Here is a 21,968-nt window from a genome sequence, read left to right as displayed (position 1 = left end):
TGATGCAGTGAAAGCTTTTGACTAAATCCAACATCCTTTCATGATAATAATAATTCAGAAACAGGAATGGAAGATCTTCAGCATGTTACAGTTGATACACAATGTTACATAAGTTTCAAATAAAAAATCAACCAATGGCATTTTGACAAAATTTCTTTGCTCATTAATAGGGTAAGATAATTAAAAACAAAGCTACAGAGTAAAGATTCTCATTACATTTACCTGATAAAGAATTCATCCTGAATCCATAAAGCATTCCTACAAAACAACATTAAAAAATAAATCACCCAATAAACTCGGGCAAAAGATTTGAAGAAGTACTTCAAAAAAGAAAATACAGGACAGCCTAAAAGAACATGAGAAAATGCTCAGTATAATTACCAGAGAAACACAAATTAAAACCACAATAAGATGCCACTACATATCCACTACAGCTTAAAAGGACTGACAAGAGGCAAAGAGTATCTGGAATTCTCATACATTGCTGTTAAATGGCACAATCACTTAAGAAAACCATTTGGAGGGGCACCTGGGTGGCTCACTGGGTTAAGCCTCTGCCTTCAGCTCAGGTCATGAACTCAGGGTCCTGGGATGGAACCCTGCATTGGGCTCTCTGCTTGGCAGGGAGCCTGCTTCCCCCTCTCTCTCTGCCTGCCTGCCTGCCTGTCTGCCTACTTGTGATCTCTCTCTCTCTGTCAAATAAAAAAATAAAATCTTAAAAAAAAAAAGAAAACCATTTGGAAATTTCCAATAGAGATTTTAAAGAACACTGACTCTATGACTCAGCCATTCCACTCTTTGGCATTTACTAGAAAAAAAATGGAAAACCTATGTCCACAGAAATGGTTGCTCAGAAGTGTTCAAAGTAGATGTATTTATAACAGCCTTAAAAATTGGAAAATTCCAATGTTTATCAACAGCAAAGCAGATAAGGGAATTACAGTGCATTGGTACAATGGAATACTATTGAGCGATTAAAAAAAAAAAAAGTACGAAGATCTGACTCTCACAACAACATGGATGAATCATGTAAACAGACCAAGGGAAAATGTCAGACAGAAGAGTACATACAGTGTGATTCCACTGATCTGCTCTAGGAAGAGGCAAGACTGGACAATGGTGATCAGAATCAAACAACGGTTGTCTCCAGGAGGTGGGGGTGGAGGGGTGCAGGTACCTTCAGGAGTAAGGAGAAGGTTCTACTTCTAGATTTGCCTGACGCTTACCTGATCAACAGACTCGTACCCCTTAAATCCGTGCCTTTTATACCACGTAAATACCACTTCATATTCATTTTTAAAATCAGACGAGCATCAAACTTCCCTACAGCAACACTCAAGGCTAGAAGACAACGGAGAAACGGTCCACCGAGTTCTGAGGGAAAGAGTGTGGGTCAGGAGGAAGGTGGTGGAGGGCACAGGCTTCCAGCTGGAAGGTAAGTGCGTGCTAGGATATCACGCACCGCATCTGCTATGGGGCATAGAGGGAAGCTGTTAGGAGAACCGATCCCAGGAAATCTTGTCCCAAGGAAAAAAGGTTTTTACAAGGGGGCGGGAGTTGTTTTTTGTTTAAATAGGCTCAATGCCCAGCGCAGAACCCAATGCAGGGCTTGAGCTCAGAACCCTGAAATCAAGATCTGAACTAAGATCAAGAATCCCACGCTTAACCCACTGTGCCACCCAGGCCCCCGCCTCTTCTTTTCACTGTTCTGTCCACCAGGTAATGGATGCTAACTAAATTCACTGCCCTAATCACTGCGCGGTATTCCTAGCACCACTCCACTCTACCCCTTAGGCTTACACAGTGATCTCGGTCCATTTTATCAGTAAAACTGGGGGAGGGAGGGTATACATATATATTTTAAAAATCACAATTTTTTTAAAAAGATTTTATTTATTTATTTGACAGTGATCACAAGTAGAGAGGCAGGCAGAGAGAGAGGGGGAAGCAGGCTCCCTGCCAAGCAGAGATCCCAGGATGCTGGGATCCTGACCTGAGCCGAAGGCAGAGGCTCAAACCACTGAGCCACCCATGTGCCCCGCCCAAATCACAAATTTAAAAAAATAAAATAAAATAAGAGCTTGTCGGGTGGAAAATTGGTGGCGGACAGGGAGGGCAAGGAGAGAGGGACGGAAGAGCCAGGCCGCTCCAAAGAGGTAGGTGACAAGTTTAAGAAACAAGCACACTTACAGGCTCGTCCAGGCGTGTCCGGGATCTGAAGTCCTAGCCCTCGGTCTCAAACACCCCACCCCCCCGACCCCCACTCCCTGGTTCTGGAGATCTTAGGACCACGCGGCTGCTTGTTCCAGGGTTCCTCCTTGAAAATGGCTGGGAAGATGGGACAGTGGGCGGGGCCTGAACCTCTGAGGTCCCCCGCCACCCCCCAAACCCCCCTCCAGCTGCAGCCTCCGCGGTATCCTGGGTGGGATCCTGGAACAGAGGAAGGGTGTTAGCGGAAGACCAGGAAATCTGAATCAACTATGGATTTTTAGTTCATAAGAAGGTATCAACATTTGTCCAGTAATTGTAACAGATGTTACTATTTGTTACTAATTTACTCACGTCAAATCTGGGTGTTGGGCATGGAGGAACTATCTGTATTATCGTCACAATCTTCTTATAAATAAAAAACTTTAAAAATAAAAATAAATAATACATACATTAATAAATAAAATAAAAATAAAAGGATATCAAAATGAAATAATATAACATCAACTTTTTTTTTAAAGATTATTTATTTATTTATTTGACAGAGAGAGATCACAAGTAGGCAGAGAGGCAGGCAGAGAGAGAGAGGAGGAAGCAGGCTCCCTGCCAAGCAGAGAGCCCGAGGCGGGACTCGATCCCAGGACCCTGAGATCATGACCTCAGCTGAAGGCAGTGGCTTAACCCACTGAGCCACCCAGGTGCCCAACATCAACATTTTTTAAAAAGCACATGTATCCCATGCGCTGAATCCCGTTTTTATTCAAGTAAAAAAGTTAAGAAGAAAATACCCCCATCACTAATCTGGGTTAAAAGATGTGTCCACTTTGTGAAAAAAAGTCATTGGGATTTACCTCTGTGAAATGAGTGCATTTGTCAAAAAAAACCCTTTTGTTTCACGACTGTGTAATAGGTGTATTAAGAGAGTGCACCTAACATTGGATTAAATGAAACAACATAAGTACAATATGTGCAATAACATATTTCTGTACAGTAAGTGTCCAGAACACAGTATATGCTCAATAAATGTTGTATATTATTTTAATTAAAAGGATAAGATTACACCCTGAATTTTACATTTAAAAATTCAAGAGGTGGTGGGAGGAAAAGAATGGACATCTATGTGAAAAATTATTGGTCAGAGATTAATAATTCTAAAAGGTAGCTACAGGGTTCATGGAAGCATTCTATGTTTTTTTTTAATGTAAATAAAATTTTCATAGCAAAGAGGGGAAGTAATCATTAGAGACGAGAGTATCTTGAATTACATTAATATTTGGTAAAATAAAAAAAATCGGTAAAATAAGCTAACAAGACAAAATCTTTGTAATAACATTCACGGAAAGTTGGGGGAAAGGGCCTTGTCAAATATAAAAGAACTCGGAATATGTGGGCCATGAACCTTCCATGAAAAAGAAAATCTACGTAATAAAATTCCAACAATTAAAAGTAAGTCAGAGGGTGCCTGGGTGGCTCAGTGGGTTAAAGCCTCTGCCTTCAGCTCAGGTCATGATCCCAGGGTCCTGGGATCGAGCCCCGCATCGGGCTCTCTGCTCAGCAGGGAGCCTGCTTCCGCCTCTCTCTCTGCCTGCCTCTCTGCCTACTTATGATCTCTCTCTGTCAAATAAATAAATAAAGTCTTAAAAAAAAAAAAAAAAAAGTAAGTCAGAGTTGGATCTCAGGAATGTGGAGGCTGAAATAAGAGGACAGGAAGCGACCTGTGGTACATGCATGGGACAAGGAGTGAGTGCGGCCTAAGTAACCTCCTTTTACCAAACAGAATTTGGACGTGGTCAAACTGGACAGTGTCAAACTACTCGCTAATGTTAATGTTCTCAGTTTCTCAACAAGGAGCCAGTCCATAGGGTCTACAGTGAAAATGTGGTTAATAAAAACATCATAATGCTGGAAGGCTGCCAGACTGGGTTTCAGATGTTGTGACCAGGAGGCTGGCCCAGCACCCAATTTATTTTGCCTGGAGAAAGGCTGCACCCCAGGGCCCTCAGATGCCCAGACACGGCCTCTCACGCCACCACACCCAAGGGATGGGAACCGATGTGAGTGCAGGCAGGTGAAGGCCAGGCCCTCATGGCTGAACTGTGTTAGCCACGGGGCCCCTGTGGGTGTCTGCCTCCGTGCGACTATGCATCATGGCTGTGTAGACGACAGTCCCCCTGGAGAGACGCCGTGTGCTTGGGGAAGGGCCCACCCTCCTTTCCTTCATGGGGCAAGGCCAACGACGAGGTCAAACTCTCCTCAGATTCCCTGAGACTACTGGCATGTTTATCTTTAAATGTCACTCTGTCTCTTCAACTCATGGGGATCCTTCAGGGGAAACATCTCTTATGTGATGAAGAAATGTCTGTGAAGTTCAAGAATTCCTTCAATTTTACTTCAGATTCATTTTCTTCAATTAGAATCAAGTAAAATTAAATTTTCACTAAAAAAAATAGACATATGGCATGATCCCATTTTTACGAAAGTATTTCTATCCCTCCTCCTAGCTGTAAAAATGCATGGAAATATGTCTGGGCTGCTATACCAGAAATGTTAATGATGGTTATATTTGAATGATGGAACTGGAGCTAATACTTTTTTTTTTTTTTTTTACTTTTCTGCAATGCTTAAACTGTTTATAGGGAGTGTATATTGTTTCAACAAAAAAATAAAGTGATTTTTCTTAAACAAACAAACAAACAAACCTGACTTCTTGGCGTGAGCCCTCGGGGTTCAAAGCTTCTGTTTTCCTTTCTTCTTCAGCTGCCACTGGCTCCCCTCACACCCCTTCCATTTCTTGCCCCTCCCTTTGCACCCACCCAGCTTTTCACCCCCCTTTGACACCCACCTTTCTCTCTCTCCCCCCACTGAGGACACCCCATCTTTAGTACTTAATGGCCTCCTGGCCCCTGCGGGGAGGGAGGCCAGACTCCTTTCCTTTTCTGCAAGAGGTTGGGGTGGGGACATTTTCGGAAGCTTTTTTTGAGACCCTCAGTGACCCCTTCTTTTCCCTCTACCTCTCATGAACCCCGACACCAGGGGAGGAGGCGAGGGCAGCCCAGGGGGTTTGGGAGGAATGGAGAGAGAACTCTGGTAGGAATGTAGCTCTGAGGTGAGTTTCCCCACAGGACCCTGGGGATGTGGAAGAGTTTGAACTTTTCCCCGGGCTCCACATTATCCTCTTAGCTCTGTTCTTTTGTTTCCAACACCTTTGCTCAATACATCACTTACTTCTTAGATTTCAATATCCTATCTCAAGGGTCTCCTCTGGAGAGGGCTCACTCTCCCTCTGTGCCATGATGGGGGGGGAGCAGTAAAAGAGTGGCCTCACCCAGGCCTCACCCAGGCCACAGGGCCTCCCAGTTGAGAGACAGAGCCAGCCCCTCTCCCCCAGACAGGACCAGCACAAGGGACATGTGAAGGGGCGGCAGAGGGGCAGAGAGGGGCTGTGAGCCAAGCCATGGGAGAGGCCACAATGCCCCACAGTAAACTCGACTGCCCAAGCGAAGCAGACTCCTGGTTACCTCAAGGACAATCAGTTCATCATGATGGGCGGCTCTGCCTGGGCGGAGAGAACCCCACGTGTTTGACATCCCTGCTGTTAGGCCCCAGAAAGGGCCAGGCTCTCCTTGGAGGACTCCCGAGCCTCACATTAGCAGGGCCAAACCAGAAGGGATCCCTGATCCCCCACCAGGTTCCCAGACAGGGAGTCAGGGCTTCGTGGGACATGGCCGTGGTACTGAGGAGGAGAATAGACAGAAGCCCAGGCCAGTCAGGACAGGGAGGAGGATGGGGTGGGGGGAGGGGGAGCTGGAAGGGCCTGGTCCAGCAGCATGTGCTAAGGACTGAGAGTTGAGGAGTGAAGGTCTGGAGATTCTGGGCCGACAGGGCTGTGGGCGTGAGCAGGGCAAGGCACAGGGCGGCCGTGGAAGGAAAGAGGTGTGGCAGACCAGCCTTCAGGACCAGCCTTCAGGAACTCTGGATCTATCTCCTGCCCGCAGGGGATGGGTGATTCTTCACTGAATATCCCATGTACCTCTTTAGCCGTGAACCATGTTAATCACTACCTTTTGAAAACTACTACTACTATTATTACCATTATTATTATTATTATTATTATTATCCCATTTTAAGGTAAATAGCTGAAGTCACAGAAAGGAGGGTTGCTTTCCAGGTGCAAAAGCGTCAGAGCCCACCTTGGCCTGTCCAGGGGCTGGGAAGATGAGGAAATGTTTCCTGGTCCCATTTGGCAGAAAGACTCAGAAAAGGCCACACTGGAAGCAGAGACCAGCACCACAGGTCCCATGGGACACTGACCGGGTGCTCAGCCACTGAGGGCTACCCCCAGGCCTGGGCCATGTAAGACAAGAAGTCTGGAAAAGATGCACTCTGAGAGGCTTGCCAAAATTAGCAAAGGGAAATACAGGATGCCCAGTTAAATGTGAATGTCAGATAAATCACAAAAATGTTTGGTATAAGTGTGTCCCAAATATAGCACAAGGCATACTTACACTAAAAAATCATTCGTTGTTTATATGCCACTCAAATTTAACTAGACATTCTGTATGTTCTGTGGCACCCTACACTTCAGGAATCTGTTGGAGAGGAAATGCTGTTCCTACAATTTTCTTTTTCAGTTTTCTGTTTATATTTTTTAAACTGTTAACCCAAATTTCCACAGCCTTGCTGGCCTGTAAATGCAAATGAGTTAACTTCAAAATAGCCTATGTCCCTGGCCTGCCCATCTCCCAACACAGGCCCTTGTCCCTGACACCGCGGTGTGGGGTTCCCCAGAGGCTGCCAGGATCTGCTCCGGTTGGCATCTGTGCCCACTGCCTCCTACGCCACAGGAGGGCAGTGGTTGCCTGGCTGAGCTTGGGGGGCCGAGGATGTGCCACTGTGCCCTCTGCTGGTGAGCCCCAGACTGCAACGCGGCGAGGGGGTTGGGTGCTGCTGGAAGGCTCTGGGCTCCACAGCCCTGCCGTTGGGTGAGAGCTCCTCCAAGACCGGAGAAAGCCTCCTTCTCCCACCTCTCACGGAGTCCGACAGTGGATGGCCTCTCCAGCTGCCCAGCCTCTGTTCTTCCTGCTTCATCTCCTCCCTCCTCGTGAGCTCTTTCCGGCTTTGTATGGGCTACCTGAGCAGGCCAGGTTCAGCTCTGTGTCTCCCCTTGGTTCCCTCCATACCAACACTCAGCCTGGTTCTGTGCTTACCGGTGGCTCCTCCAAGTCCAGGTAGGCCAGTGTGGAAAAGCCCACAGTTCGATCGGTCACTGTCCGCTGCCCCTCCTGCCCCACCGCCCTCACCATCCAGGTCTTCCCTTGGATGGTCGGATGAGCCTACGTCCACCAAAGGCCCCTGCCCTCAGTCCACTGGTTCCTGGGCCACTCTGCCGCGATTCCTTTCAGAGGGTGGCTTTTTCTTTTTTTTTCTTTTTTAAAGATTTTATTTATTTATTTGATAGAGAGAGATCACAAGTAGGCAGAGAGGCAGGCAGAGAGAGAGGAAGGGAAGCAGTCTCCCCACTGAGCAGAGAGCCCAATGTGGGACTCGATCCCAGGACCCTGAGATCATAACCTGAACTGAAGTCAGCGGCGCCCCAGAGGGTGGCTTTTTCATTTTCTATCTCCCCATCATGTAAGGCTGCATTTGTCTTGCTCGCCCCCGGATCCGAGCATCTGGTACAGAGCAGAGTTAACAAATATTGTCGAAAGGAATGTTGGGAGGCTCTGGAGGGCACTGAGGGGTCTCCCTGGGCCAAAGGCAATGAATGATTTTTTTTTTTTTTTAAATAAAGACACTTTATTTACAGATAGTACAAAATAAACCACAGGACAAACTATTATGCAGGGGGAGGGATGTTCCCCACAAGAACCCTCCTCCCCATCCCGGAATAACTTATGTAAAAAATTAAAAAGGCCCTAGGAGGAGGGAGGGACAGGGCTGGAAGCACCTTTGCTGATTGGGAATTGGGGCCAGCAGTCCTCAGCCTTCTTGTTCCAGGACCTAGTAGACCCTGGCTTGCTCCCTTCCGAGTCTGGGCCTAGCAAGGAGGGGACACGCTGCAAAGACAGTTGGTGGCTGTTGCAGAGGCTCCTGGGCCAAGGACCCTGACTTCTGACTCTGAAGGGCTGGAGTCAGTGGGAGAGTGGCTTGGGGGCGGGCACGGGACTGGCCTTATTGCAGTGCTCTAGCTGACTTCCTCCTGGGCCTGGATGCAGATCTGCACCGGGGCCCAGGGAGCAGCTGTGTCGGGACAGGAATGCGGGGTCCTCAAAGCGACGATGTTGTTGAATCTACCACCTCCCGGCCGTTGCAAACGGTGGGGACAAACTGGGAGCCAGACCCTAGGAAAGGAAGCCAGAGATTGGAGCCAATCCAAGGCCCTTTGTCCTTCCCGGAGAACGGGTAGCAGAGGAGGCAGGAGAGTGGAAGGAGGCTTCCTCCCCTGGGACCCCTCCCTCTCCTGGCCAGCCTCATCTCGGGAGCCCTCCGCCTCCAGCCAAAGAATCCCAGCAACCCAAGGAGTGGGCCCTCCCCTTGCCCCCCACCCCCCCACCCCCCCCCCCCCCCCCCCCCCGGCGGAAGAGCTGAGGCAGACCAAGGACTGCTCGGGGTGAACGCTGACCTTGGGCAAGGCTGGAGCTGGCCCTGGTGGCGGCGCTGCTGAACCGGCTGGTGGGTGCGCGGTGGCTAACCACGTTCTTCTGCGGCTGGAAAAGGATGATGTGAAGCTTGGGTGCAAAGAGACAGCCGAGCACCACCGAGCCGCTGAGGCTGACTGACACGCACATGGTGGTGGTCTGTACCTGGGATGAGGGAAGTCAAGGATGAGTCTGGCCCCAGGACCCAGGCCCAAGCTGGGGGTGGGGGCGGGTGCCAGGAGGCGAGGGTGGGGGGAGGGTAAGCATCCAATGCTGGGCCTTGGTCCATTCACCAAGCCCCAAAGGATTTCTAGGAAGGTGGGCACAGTCCCAGCGTCAGCCTGTGGACCACCTTCCTGGGGAGACGAAAATTCCAGCTGAGGGGGTGAACATGCAGGGGAGCAGGGGCATGTATGTGCATTGGAGTGTGTGTGCTGGTGTGTGTGTGTGTGTCTCTCCATGCATATGTGTGCAGGTGTGTGTGTGTGTGTGTAGGAGTGTGCACGTAGGAGCCTGTGTGCACGCGTGGGTACTGTGTGCGTGTCCAGGTTGGTCCTTAACCACCTAGGATTGGCATGCAAATGCAAATCATATGCAAATGCAGGCTGAGTCAGAGCAGATTCCCTCCCCAGCGCTGGCCTCCACCAACCAGGCAGGTGGCCCAGCAGGTGCAACAGCAGCCAAGCCCAGCAGCCCTGGCCCCCAGCACTGCCCACCATACCTCTGTCCTGGGGGAAAGGGCCTTTGCAGGGGCTCTTGTCTTGATTTTCCTGCTCCTTTAATTGTTAAGATTGTCAGTTCAGACCCTGCTCTACACTCCCAAGCTGAGTGACCTTAGGCAAGGGATTGAACCTCCCTGAGTCTCCGTTTCTTCGTCTGTAAAATGGGGAGAGCCATGGAGTTTACTCCAGCATCATGAGGACTCACCAAGATGATCCTCCTATTGTTCAGAGCTCAGCTCACCTGTCACCTCCTCCAAGAGGCCCTCCTTGACTGCCCCATCTGAAGCAGCCATTGCCCCCTTGAAGCTGAGGAGACCTACTGAGACACTCAGTGCCAGCTGGAACTTTGCCTGCAAGCCACCAATTGGGGTAGAGTTTCCGCCTGCTTTCACCTTCCTCAGCCCTCCATCCCAGATCTGCTGCTGCTCTGGGCTTCACCCTCTCTGCCTTCCCCTGCTCCAGGGGGCGCCAGGCCACAATGCACAGCTCTGAGGGGGTTCAGAGCATTGTGCCCTCTGGGGCTGCATGGTCTGATAGCCCAGCTATTCCCATTCCCTCTTTGCTTACCTTCACCTCCACCCACTTTCCACCATTTGTGCCTCACCTCCTCAACGAGGGGGGTCAATGTGTACCCTCTGCTCCAGTCAGCCTCTGTACTGGCTGCCCCCCACTATCTTCCCCATCCAACCTATTCAAACCTCCCTGTCTTGCAGAGACCAGTTCAAGGACTGGTCTGCGCACACACACACATGCACACCATATACACACCTTCCTCTTGCCTGCTCTTACTAGGACATTTGTCAACCTAAACAAGTCAGCAACATTTCCTGGCTTAGTTCTTTAGTTGATGCCCTGATTGCCCACCCACTGGACTGGTTCTCCCCTTCTGCAGCCAGCCCCTCAGGGGAGTAGGGAGGCTCATTTAGGCATATATGAGCACACACATCTCCTCGAGCTTAGAGGGTGACATCCAAGTCCCAAAATCTGAGCTTTAACTCCTCCACCTCCTTGGCCATTGCCTAAGGCCCCACTCAACCTTCCCACCTCCCCCTGGGGTCCAGTCCCAACTGGGTCACCGTAAGCTGTGTGCCCCTGGGTGAGCATTCAGCCTCTTTGGAGCCTCAGAATGATCAGAAGAGTAAACAAGAGACTGGGAAACAGAAGGTCCAGTGCTGCCCCACCCCCCACTGCCACTCGTTGCCAATAGCTTACCCGGTAATCACTGGAAGTGACATAGAAGATGGGCAGGAAGGCCAGCCAGATGATGCAAGTGGTGTACATGGTAAAGCCTATGAACTTGGCCTCGTTGAAGTTCTCGGGGCACTTGCGGGTCTTGAAGGCATAGAGCGTGCAGAGTGCTATGAGGAGCACGTTGTAGGCGAGTGAGCCCAGCATGCTGGCGTCCCGATGGTTGCAGCGCAATGTCACCACCTCCCGCCGCTCTGGGGCTGTCTCCTTGCCCGTGCCCGGTGCCTCCACCACCAGCCAGGCGGCCACAATGAGCAGCTGGCCCGAGATAAGCGCCAGGCAGATGGCCACCTGCGAGGCCGGGCTGATGAAGCGTGGCCGCTGGGCTCCCTCCCGGGCCCCGCCGAAGATGCGCGCAATGCGGTTGGTCTTGGTGAGCAGGGCTGAGTAGCAGACAGAGAAGGCAGTGCCCAAACCGAGGCGCCGTAAGGTGCACACTACTGTGGACGGCTTGGCAATGAAGACGAAGGTCATGCAGTAGCAGAGGAAGACACCGCCCAGCAGGATGTAGCAGAGCTCCCGGCCCGAGGCCTTGACCACCGGCGTGGCATTGTGCCGCACAAAGACCCCCAGCACAAAGAGGGTGGCCAGGGCTCCCAGGCAGGCGATGGTGACGGGTCCCACGGCCCAGGCATCGCCCCAGCGGATGTACTCCTGAGGCAGCTCGAAGCAGCCAGTTAGGCTGGCGTTGGGCCAGTAGCCCAGGCCACAGTCAGCGCATGTGAACTCGTCCAGCCGGTACTCGTATGGCTGGCACGGGATGCACAGCCAGCAGCAGACCTCTCCCGGCTGCACGCTCTTCACCTCATTCTGGAGACAGGGCTCACTGCAGCGAGAGGCCGGCAGGGGGCCGGCTGAGGGTGAGGCCCACGGGATAAGGCTGGTGTCCAGGGTCAGGCCTTCTGCCCAGTAGCCCACCTTCTGGTAGCGGTAGCGCCCACTGCCTGCCCGCAGATACGTGAAGATGTTGTAGCGTCCAATGCCATCACCAAAGCGGTCAAAGCGAACCTCACTCTGCGTGTCGGCCGGGCGGAAGGGGGCTGGAGTTGGGGAGGGAAGAGAAGGTGGAATTGGTGGGTAATCTTGATGTGACCTCAACCATCACCCTACATGGAACCCAAACCCCAGACCTGAGGCCACTCCTCGTTCTTCCAAGCCTCACCCCAACACTAAAGCTGGCTTTCCCCCCAACAGCCATTTTTCTAAATGAGAAACTACCACAAATCTCAACTCTAAACCCCAAATAGAATCCCAACCTCAAAGCCCAGGCATCTCCTCAAAACTAATGCCCATACCAATCCCCAACCATGACTCCCCAAAACCTAGCCTTATACATAGTCTCCAATACCTTCTAATCCAGACCCCAACCTTATCACAATACACACCACAGCCCTCTCCCCAGACTTAATATGGACTCCCTCACAGCTGAACTCAGCCTCAGGTCTAGTCCTGGCCCCACTTAATCTTCCCAATAATAAGCCAGCCCCTCTAGTCCTAATACTGACCCCACTGCTAGCTGAATCCCAACATCAGTGATCACCTCTAACCACTGATGTTCACCAGGATATGCTCAGCGGGCAGCTCAGGAGACTCTTCCATTCCCCATCTCCCCTTGCCCAGGAACCTCACATCTCCCAGCCAAGCTCAGGAGGAAGCAGGACCCGTGTCATCCCACGTCCCAGTGAGAAGTTGGGGTTCACACTAGCAGATGATGTGCTTAAGGGCCCATGGTGAATGGTACAGCCTGGAGGCTGGCCTGCTCCTTCCAGCCAGCCTCAAAGTCCTCAGCATCCAACTTGAGCCCTCCCATATATCCCACCAGCCCAGCAGGCTGAATGGAGCCTGGCTCTAACAGCAACCTGAGGCACTTGAACCAATCCCAACCTCTCCTCCAGTTTCCCACAACTCCAAATGTCAATCTCTTTGGAATTATTATTTGTCTTAACCCTGGGCCACTAGGTTTTGGGAGCCCCGGCCCTCCCCCACTGCACCCACAGTGATGCTTCCCACAGCATAGTGACAATTCTGAGGCATTTATCATTCATAAAGCTGGAAGGCTGATTAAAATAAGTTTTGGTATGTGGGGCTTCAGGGTGGCTCATCAGCTAAGTGTCTGACTGTTGATTTTGGCTCAGGTCATGATCTCAGGTTGTGAGAGCCAGCCCTGCTGCATCAGGCTCCGTGCTCAGTAGGGAGGCTGCTTTTCTCCCTCGCTCTCTGCCCCCACTCATGTGCACTTTCTCTCTCTAAAATAATAAATATATTTTTAAAAGTCTATAGGGGCACCTGGATGGCTAAGTTGGTTGAGCATCTGTCTTTGGCTCAGGTCGTGGTCCTGGGGTCCTGGGATCATGGCTCCCTGCTCAGTGGGGACCCTGCTTGGCCCTCTTCCCCTCCCCCCACTTGTGTACTCATTTGGTCTCAAATAAATAAATAAATAAAATATTAATAAACAAATGTCTATAAAAACAAATTTTGGTATGAAGAGACTGTGGCCACCTTAAAAATATCGGGTCAAAGAACAGAATTTTCCCAGAAAATGGAGTGTCCCCTGTTGCTCACTCTCAACCCACCCTTATTCGGACTCTCGCTGTTTTCTTGCCGGAGAATCAGCTTGAGGGCCCCCAGTCCCTGCTCCCTGCATGATAGAGAGGCAGGAAGAGAAAGAACAAGACCCAGGAACTAGAGACCCTCAAAGTGTAGGATCAGGCCAGAAAGAGGAACCCCAGTCCCGGCTCCAGTGGGAGTGCCCCCTGTCTAGCCATCCTTGTCCTGGCTATGCCAAGCCCCCCCTGGGGGGCTCCTTGACTTGCTGTAGGTTACATTCTCTTAGCCAGGTAATGGAACCTGAGGGCCCATCCCTCTCACCCTCCAAAGGGCAAGAGCCTGGTGGCCATTGGCCAGCCCCATTACCATCAAACTTGACGTTCAGCACAAAGTCCTTGTAGAGGCGGCGCCCGTTGACAGGCCGCATTGCATCGCAGAGCTGGGTGGTGTTGGGGCAGAGGGCTTGGTGCATGTTGTGCAGCGCGTGGGCCATGGCATAAACCGCATTGACCACGAACATGATCTTGGACTCTTGCTCAAAAGGCACCGCCCGCAGCGAGTGGGCGGCGCAATCTCGCTGCCGGAAGCTGCAGTGGAACCTCTGCTCCCAGAACTCCCGGAACCAGGGGTTCCGGCTGTTGTTCCAGGGGTCCAGGCTTTGGAAGTAGGAGGCAAAGTCGCTGATGGGATAAGAGGCCAGCTCGATAGTGATGGCGCCCTCAGCAGCCCCCTCGCTGCCGGCCACCACGCTCTCCAGCGCTCCCCAACCATCGCTGGCCACCCAAGTGAAGCTGGCATTGAGGCGCTGGGTGGCGGCGAGGAGCTCGCGAGCGTCCTCGGAACGGGTGAACAAAACAGCCACGCGGGCGCTGGGCTTCTGCAGCAGGGCTCGCACCACACCCTCAAAGGCTGCGCGGCTCATGGCACGGCCCACCTTCTCCGAGGTGGCCACGCAGATGTTGCGGGCCCGGGCCTCTAGCTCAAAGGCTTCAATGCCTGTCTCGCCATAGTCGCCCTCAGATGCCACAGTGGACACATAGGTCCAGTTGAAGAAGCGGAGGATCTCAGCCATGGCCTTGGCTTGGAAGAAGTCGGGGGGCACTGTGCGGGCAAAGTAGTCATAGCGGGACTTGTCGCTCAGCTTGGCACTGGTGGAGGCATAGCTGATCTGTGGAATCTGAAACAGCCGCAGGAGGTTGGCCACCTGGGGGAGGGGCAGAGCCAGCCAGGATCAGAGATCAGATCAAACTCAGACAGATGTGCTCTTCACAGCTACTCGACCTTGGGATCAAGTGTCTATGTAGTCAGCCTTGCCATCTCCCTCACCCCAAAAACCTCTATCCTGTCTTGATATGTCTTTCCTTGGAGTCGGGGACAGGGAGTTTTCCACCCCTTCCCAAGGGCTGGGAGAGAGAGAGGACCTGGGGCTGAGACACCAGGCTACTGAGCCACATGAGGACCCCTCTACTGCCCCCTTCAGATGCCTAGCAGTAGCAAAAGTAGGGAGGCAAGAGAATCCTGAAACTGGGAAGAGGCAGGCACTTGACTGCACAGGGCAGGGGCGGGGGACACTAGCTGGCATGTGGGATGATCAAGGCTCTTAGGTTCTCTACCTATTTGGAAAAGCTATCCCTTCTCCAGAGTCCATCCTCATGGAATGATGGAGAAAGAAGGAAAAGGCTTCCCCAAGAAAGAAGGCCCAGATCTGAGGGCCCTATGGGCCTGAAAGGCCAGGAGTTGGTCTCCTTTGGACGGGTGAGCTCAAAATAAATAAGGCTTCCTGCTTACCACTGTCTGCCTGGGCCCTGCCCCCGAGAGTGGGGTCCAGACAAGGACCTGGTGTGTTGGGTAGATGAGAGCAGGACAAAGCCCAGTTTCCACGGCAGGGAGTTAGGTCCTGTCTTTGCATCTGGGCACAGTGCCCTCTCCTCTTGTACTTTCTGCCTCTGTGGCCCTGGGAACTTTAGCAAACCTCTCTGAGCCTCAGTTTCTCATTCATGCCTGACAAGGTTGCTGAGCAGATAAAAACGAGAATGCCTCTGAGGCCACAGTGCCTGACATATGGAAGATGAGAAGGATCTGGGCAGGAGGCAGGAATGAGGAGGAATGATGAACAGGCAGGTGCAGCCTAAGGATGAAGGGCTGGGCCTTGTTTTGACTCAGACAAGGAAAAAGCAAGCCGATGTTGAAGTGTGGGCCCTGCTACGGGAGGCAGACAGCTTGGGGTGGGAGGAAGGTAACTGAGCTCCTGGAGATGATGCATGGAGCTCTGTAGATAACTATGGAGAGGATGGGTGCTAGGAAAGCACCCCCAAGGCCCCTGAAGACATCAGGTGGCAGGTGGCAGATGTAGGAGCTGGCACAGCCACACCTGTCTAAGCTGCTACCAGCCACCTACGGTTAGCTGGGACTAGCAGAACTGGTAATTGGCTGCCTGCAGTAGGGGGATGAGCAGGCATCCCTGATCCCAAGCCAGAAACTACCTCCATGGTTCAGACCCCTGCCTCATTTCTCCTGAATAAGCATTCCAGGTCAGGGGTCCTGGCCCTGCCTCTGATTGCAGTGCCCTCAGCCAGCCTCCTAAAAGAAGCTAAAGCTCCGGCCAAGGCCCTCCTTGAAAATCCTGACTCTGATCCCAGTTTTGGCCTCATCTGGCAGCCCACTCTGGGCACCAGGCAGGCAAGGGTCCACCTACGAAGTGGGACCTGGTCCAGGAGGGGAAGGATCCCACCTGGACTAAAGCAGCCAGGTATGCCCCGGGGTGTCAGCTAGGCCAGTACCCTCCGCTTACCTCTCATGAGAAAGCAGGAAGAGGGAGGGTTCCTCACCTTGCCATCCCTTCAAATCCTGGACACCCTGAAGACCCTAGGGGACCCTCCCCCTGCCACACACATTCGGCTTCTCTTCCTCTGGGGTCCCCACCCCTGTTTCTCTTCCCTGGGCTGCTCCTGGCTTCTATCTTCCACCCCTTTCTAGCCCATGGAGAGATGATATGACAGAGCTGGAGGTCCTTGGGCAAGAGCCCGAGGGGAATGTCTCCACTTTGCCAGCACCTGCCTCTCTTCAAGCCTCAGTTTCCCCATTTATAAAGCAGGGTAATAATAACAGCAGCTAATATTGAGCATGCCTCTGATACATGCTTTGCATGTAAATTTCTACCACAACCCTAAGAGTGGCAAACATTTGGAGTCCTGTTAGTCTCTAAGGAGGAAATGGAGGCACAGAAAGGAGAAATAATGTCCAGTCACATAGTATATAGGGAAGCCAGGGTTCAAACCTGGAGTTCTGACTCAAGAGGCCTGGCTACTAAGCTTCCCAGGGCTGTTTAACCTTAGATGTGTGTGTGTGTGTGTGTGTGTGAAATATAGACCGGGGGTGTTTTCCTTACACAATCTCTAAAAATCAAGCCCCATTATGCGACAGGGGCACTTTCTTAGTATTCCACAAAAAGCTACTCAAAGGAAAAGCTCCTAGCCCCTTTTCAATGCATGGCAGCCTGGTGCCCCTGCTCAAAGGGAACTCTGGGCCCCGCCTCCAGATTCCCTCCCTAGCCCCTAGGTGGGCAGCCCCACGTACCTGGATGGAGACATCACTATAGGAGCCGCCAATGACACCAGTGATGGCAGTGGGAGCATCACCGTGGGTGGCATAAGAGCCGTCAGGGCAGATGTGGCGTGAGCCGTCGGCACCACGGCTAAGCGAAGCACGCACGAAGTCGAGTGCCTGCTCCAGGGCATGTGTGTCCTTGGAGCAGCTGTCGAGTATGTGCGCACCTAGACGCACACCCGGCAGCAGGCGTGGGTCACGGTTGATGCGGTCCAGTGCAAAAAGCATGGCCTCCAGGCGCTGGATCCCTCGATGCTCATTGACAGGCCCACATTCCTCTGCTGGGCCACCCTTCTGGTGTACCGGAAACAGCCCACCCAGGACCAGATCCCCCTCCAGGGTCAGCACCTTCTTGGTGGGGCCCTCAGCCACAGTGCCCCAAAGCAGCAGCAGTGCCAGAAGCCCAAGCAGTGATCCCATAGTCCCAAAGGGGATGGATGTGTCCAGCAGACCTGGGCCTCCAGGGGATGAGGGTGGAAGCAGCAAAGGCAAAGAAAGGAGGAAACAGGGACCAGGAAAGGACAGGCAGGAAGAGAATTAAGAAGGGGCCCAGCTCCTGCAGAGAAAGAGACAGACAGACAAACAGGGAGAAGTGGAACCCGAAGAGTAGCTACCCTTCTAACTCTGCCTTCCCCAAATCCCTTCCCTTGGAACTTTTTTCTAGGGAACCAGGGATACGTAGTATCACAAACTAGGCTGAGAAGCTCCCAGACACCCCTTGGCCTGTTTCTCAGCTTTGCCCTGAGCTGGGTCTATAGATAGGCTCTGTGTCCATTGCATACTCAGCATAGAGGGAGGGAGGCAGAGAATAGAGGACTAGACAGAAGTCAGGAGACCCCAACCAACACCAATCCTGTTACGAATGAAAGAGTTCCCAAGACGTTGCACAAACTTCCCAGGACCCCTAAGTCGAGGCCTTTGCAGCAGGGGCCAGGGTAGAGTATAAACTTAGGGGTCGAGTCCCTATCCTGAGCCTTGCATTTCCAGAGATGGGCCACTGTGGCTGAAACCCACCAGGGAAGAGGAAAGGAAAAGTCTCCAAAGGGTAGTTTCCAACTCCTAGAGGGACCCGAGTCCAGGTAAGCACCCAAGGGTCCTAGCCCCTAGTTCTTAAAAATCCATGGAGCCCCCTGTGGAAGTAATAGAGACTCTAGGCCGTGGGAATTTGACAGCGAGGTGGAGAGGTTGGCCTCAGGGAGGGACACTGAAGTGGCCATAGATCTTAGATCATAGATCAATAGGGAAAGCAGATCAGATGTGAGCATACGTGTGTCCAGGGTCAGGGGCAGTTCATATGGTCAGAATTTGAAAAACAGTGCTCAAGGTGAGACTTCTGGACAGCTTAGCTCTGCATAGAATGCTGTTTGAGACTTTATGCCCCTGTGTTTTCTTCAGCTCAGATCCAAGCAGAGAAAGTCACCATCTCTAATCTCCCTATCCTCATCCTCTCCCCATCCTGTCCACCCTGGCCCTAGCCCTCAGGGACTCCTCCTTTCCTCTTCCACTCTCCACTTCGTTTGTATCTCAGCTATGCTCCCAGATGCCAACCCACATAGGCTCTCACAATCATGTAGGCTTGGGAAGGCTAGGAGAAGGAAACTGAGGCTGAAGAAGGCCTCTTCTGAAGATGGCCATTAGTTCAAGGACCCCGTGTCCTGGCCACAGAGACTGGGATTCCTCACTTTGCCCCTCAGCAACTCAGGGTTAATCTTCCCCCTCATGCCATGGCAGGGAGACTGGGATCCTGCGGGTACCCAGAAAGAAGCAGCTCAACCAGGCAACCAGGAGAGAGAGGCAAGCGTGAAGACCAGGACAGATGGGGAAGGGACCCATGGGGGCTGAGGCCCAAACTGGTCAAGACCACAAGCCTCCCACAGGGGCAGCCAGGACCAAAATCTGGACAGGGACAATACCCTGAAAAGAAACGGAACCCCAGAGGGGCGCAGCCAGGGGGCCTGGGCAATGAAATCTGGGTAGGGAGTGATTGAACCCCAGAGGCTGACACAAAGACAGAGGCACAGAAAGACAGACCAAAGGATGAAAGGAGAGGAGGAACGAAAGAACGTGATGCAGGGTGTGCGTTCTCTGGGGAAGAAAGGCGGGATGCCTGGGGCAGTCTTCCCGCTTCCAGGAGCTCCCGGCAGCACTGTCTGGACGCCCCGGCCCGGGAGCCCCAGAACTCGAGGGCCCCGCGGGTCTCCGGGACATGGGGTCAGGATCGATAAGGTTGGCTACGGCCGCGGCACCACGGGCTTACCCTACCTGGCGTGCCCGACTCCGGCGCGGAGAGAAACGGAGAGGAGCCGGGGGCGCAGGGTTCCAGCTCTCGCTCGCTGGCTTGCTCCCTCGCTCGGCAGCTCTGCGCTCTCCGCCCGCCCCGCTCGCCCGGCCGCTTTCAATCGCGGCCCGCCCCGCCCCTGGCCCCGGCCCGCCCCCAGCCCCTCCCCCGTTCCTCCCCACTCCGGATCTCCCGCTCCCAACCGGGCCTCCGCCTCCCTCCAGACTCCTGCACCGCTCCTTGCCCTGTGCCTCCGGCTCCTGGGTCTTCGCGGGGCTTCCGTCCCGGAGCTGTCCACCGCGTGGTGCTGAATCCTCCGGCACTCCTGCTCTGCGCAGGAGCAGGTGCCTATCAGCCCCCTCCACCCCTCGGTCAGAACGCATGCAGCCCACAGAGCAGCGGGCGCGGGACACGGGGCTACGAAGGTCACTGAGCCCCAGGAGGTGCACGCAGTGTTATGGGCTCCCATCTTTGAGAGCAGAGGGGCTAGCCTTAGGGTTGCAAGGTGCAACTGGGAGCTGGGGAAGGGGGCATGTGGGAGATAGGTAGCTTAGCCTGCTGCGACAAGTCTGTCCCTGTCCTCACATCCATTCTCTCAATCCACAGACTGCAGCTCAGTCCACATGCCAGGCTTGGGGTGGGGGCATGTGTCTTTGGCCCCATGTGAGAGCGGGGCCTGAGCCACTAGGAGGAAGAGATGGGGGGTGGGTGGTCAGAGGAGGATGGGGCCTCCTCTTCCTGCAGATGACCTTTAAAGCTGCTACCCAACCCCCCAACACACACACACCCAGCCCTGACCTCCTCTCCCACCAACCTCACTAATCCCCACCCTCACATACAAAGGGCATTTATGGCAAAGATAGATCAACCTGGAGAGTATGGGGGATGCTGCAGGGCCAGGGGCTAGGGTCAACCCTAAGGGAACATGGTGGGGCTGGCAGGGGGATCTGGGAGGGCAGGGGAATGGAGAAGAGGCTCCTGAAACTGGCTGATGCGTAGGAGGGAATGGGAGCTGGAGCCCAAGCAGAGGGAGGACAGCTCTGAGAAGATGCTCTTGACTCTTCTTCCCTCCTGCAGCAGAATGGAGGACACCCCTGGGTAGAAGGTGGTGGATACGCCAGCATCCGCTTGTGCTGAAGGGTCTGGAGAGGGGCCTGTACCTGGGTTTAGCCCCAGAGCCTGCACACACACTAGGTGCCAAGGCGCACAACATCCCTGCCTATGCTCCTAGGCACTGCCCTTTCTTCCACAGGTGTCACTAGAGGCAAAGCTAGCGCAGACACATGCTAATGAGCACATCCAAGCCCAGGTCCCTCTGGCACATACATCTACATATGCGTGTCACAGTTAGGGGGGAAAGGTATCACCAAGGAAGGACCGGCTTTGTCCCTGGACACAGAAACCCAATGCCCCACTGTGCTGGGAAAAGCACAGCTGTGAAACAGACAAATACACCAAAACCAAACAAACCCAAACCCCACTGCTAATGCGAGGTGAGGTGACAGCAGGATGAGGGTTCAGGGTTGTCAGACAAGGCTGGTGACAGATACACTGTCTTCCAGCTCTGGCTAGTTCAAAGCAACTGCTGCCTGGTGTCGGTGAGTGAGGAGCTGGGCCCTTGGAACAGAGAGGCTGGTAGCAGCAGGGTGCTGAGGGAAGAGGAGCCACACAGCAACCCCAGCCCTCTCACTGAGGTAGCCTCACAAAAGACCTCAGGGCTTTAGACCAGCACCAGTTCCAGAGGCGCACTCTGCAGACCACGGCAAGGGACTAAGCAGCCCTGTTGCAGCACCTGGACCTGCCCCCAGACATGTGGCCACCACTCCCAACTGTGTGCACAAAGACACCCAGCCTTACAGAGCTGTGCGTATGCACACGGCCACACACACAGAAGTACTTGCAACCTCACACATAGCTGTGCACACAGACGCAGCAGTAACACATAAATTTACATGCAGACACACAACTGTATTCATGGACACACAGTCCCGTACACAGAGCCATACATATGGACATGTCTACACACAGATAGCTAAACTCACACACACAGCTGAACTGACCTACAGCTTTACATGTGGACACACAGAAAAGCACACGGCCTTACACATGAACACAGAGTAGTACAACTGTACACAGACACATAGCTACACCCAGATAGCTGCGTATGGACACAGCCCCCAGAGCAACACTCCTGGCCAGCCAGTCTCTTGCAGCCCTGGTAGCAGGGGCCCACACAGTTAGCAGCATTCCGGGCACATCACCACGCAGCCGTCCACACGAACGCAGCCACACCCAGCCCCAACCACATCCTAATGCCTGCTGGGGCACAGCTTGCCAGGGCCACCGCAAGCAGACGCAGCCATGGTTACACACACAGAACCAAAGGCCCGTGTGCATGTATACACACAGGTACATAGACATGGGCAGGCACAGTGGGGATGGCCTCACCTGCTGAGCAGACACCAGCATGAGTGCAGACACACTCGAAATACAGACAATAAGGCATCTCTTGGAAGCAAAGGCAGGCTCTGTGAGCTCCCTACTCCCAAGCCCTGAAGGGCACCCCCCATGCTTGGTTCTCACTTCCCCTGATCTGCTCTGCCTGTTTCCCAGCAGCCTGGGGGAGCCTCTGGGGCTGCTGCAATGAAGGAACAGCTGTTACCCAGGGCCACAAAGCCGGGAGTGGGGGGCCTTCAATACCCCTTTCCTCCTCTCAGCCCA

General features: G+C 53.1%; 1 protein-coding gene across 3 annotated transcripts; it reads right to left on the bottom strand.

Moving 5' to 3' along the window:
• Window positions 1–7,976: 7,976 nt before the first annotated feature.
• GRM2 (glutamate metabotropic receptor 2) lies at window positions 7,977–21,953 on the bottom strand. Of its 3 annotated transcripts, XM_059161038.1 has the most exons (6): window positions 19,232–19,326; window positions 16,940–17,525; window positions 13,730–14,567; window positions 10,781–11,856; window positions 8,831–9,011; window positions 7,977–8,549 (listed from the first exon to the last, which is right to left on the bottom strand). In XM_059161038.1, exons 2-6 carry the CDS (start codon window positions 17,387–17,389, stop codon window positions 8,476–8,478), a joined length of 2,619 nt encoding a protein of 872 aa, XP_059017021.1. In that variant the 5' UTR covers window positions 17,390–17,525; window positions 19,232–19,326; the 3' UTR covers window positions 7,977–8,475. The 3 variants fall into 3 exon arrangements, 2 of the variants coding, with proteins under 2 accessions (XP_059017021.1, XP_059017022.1); XM_059161039.1 differs by lacking the exon at window positions 16,940–17,525 and having other exon boundaries at window positions 19,232–21,953; XR_009350725.1 differs by lacking the exon at window positions 7,977–8,549 and adding an exon at window positions 9,568–9,722 and having other exon boundaries at window positions 8,876–9,011; window positions 16,940–19,375.
• Between the last annotated feature and the right edge of the window lie 15 nt (window positions 21,954–21,968).

Source organism: Mustela lutreola, chromosome 2 (genome assembly GCF_030435805.1).
Source record: "Mustela lutreola isolate mMusLut2 chromosome 2, mMusLut2.pri, whole genome shotgun sequence".
NCBI classification, from domain to species: domain Eukaryota; kingdom Metazoa; phylum Chordata; class Mammalia; order Carnivora; family Mustelidae; genus Mustela; species Mustela lutreola.
Note: the sequence above shows the minus strand (reverse complement) of the source record. Positions and strands in the feature narration are given on the sequence as shown.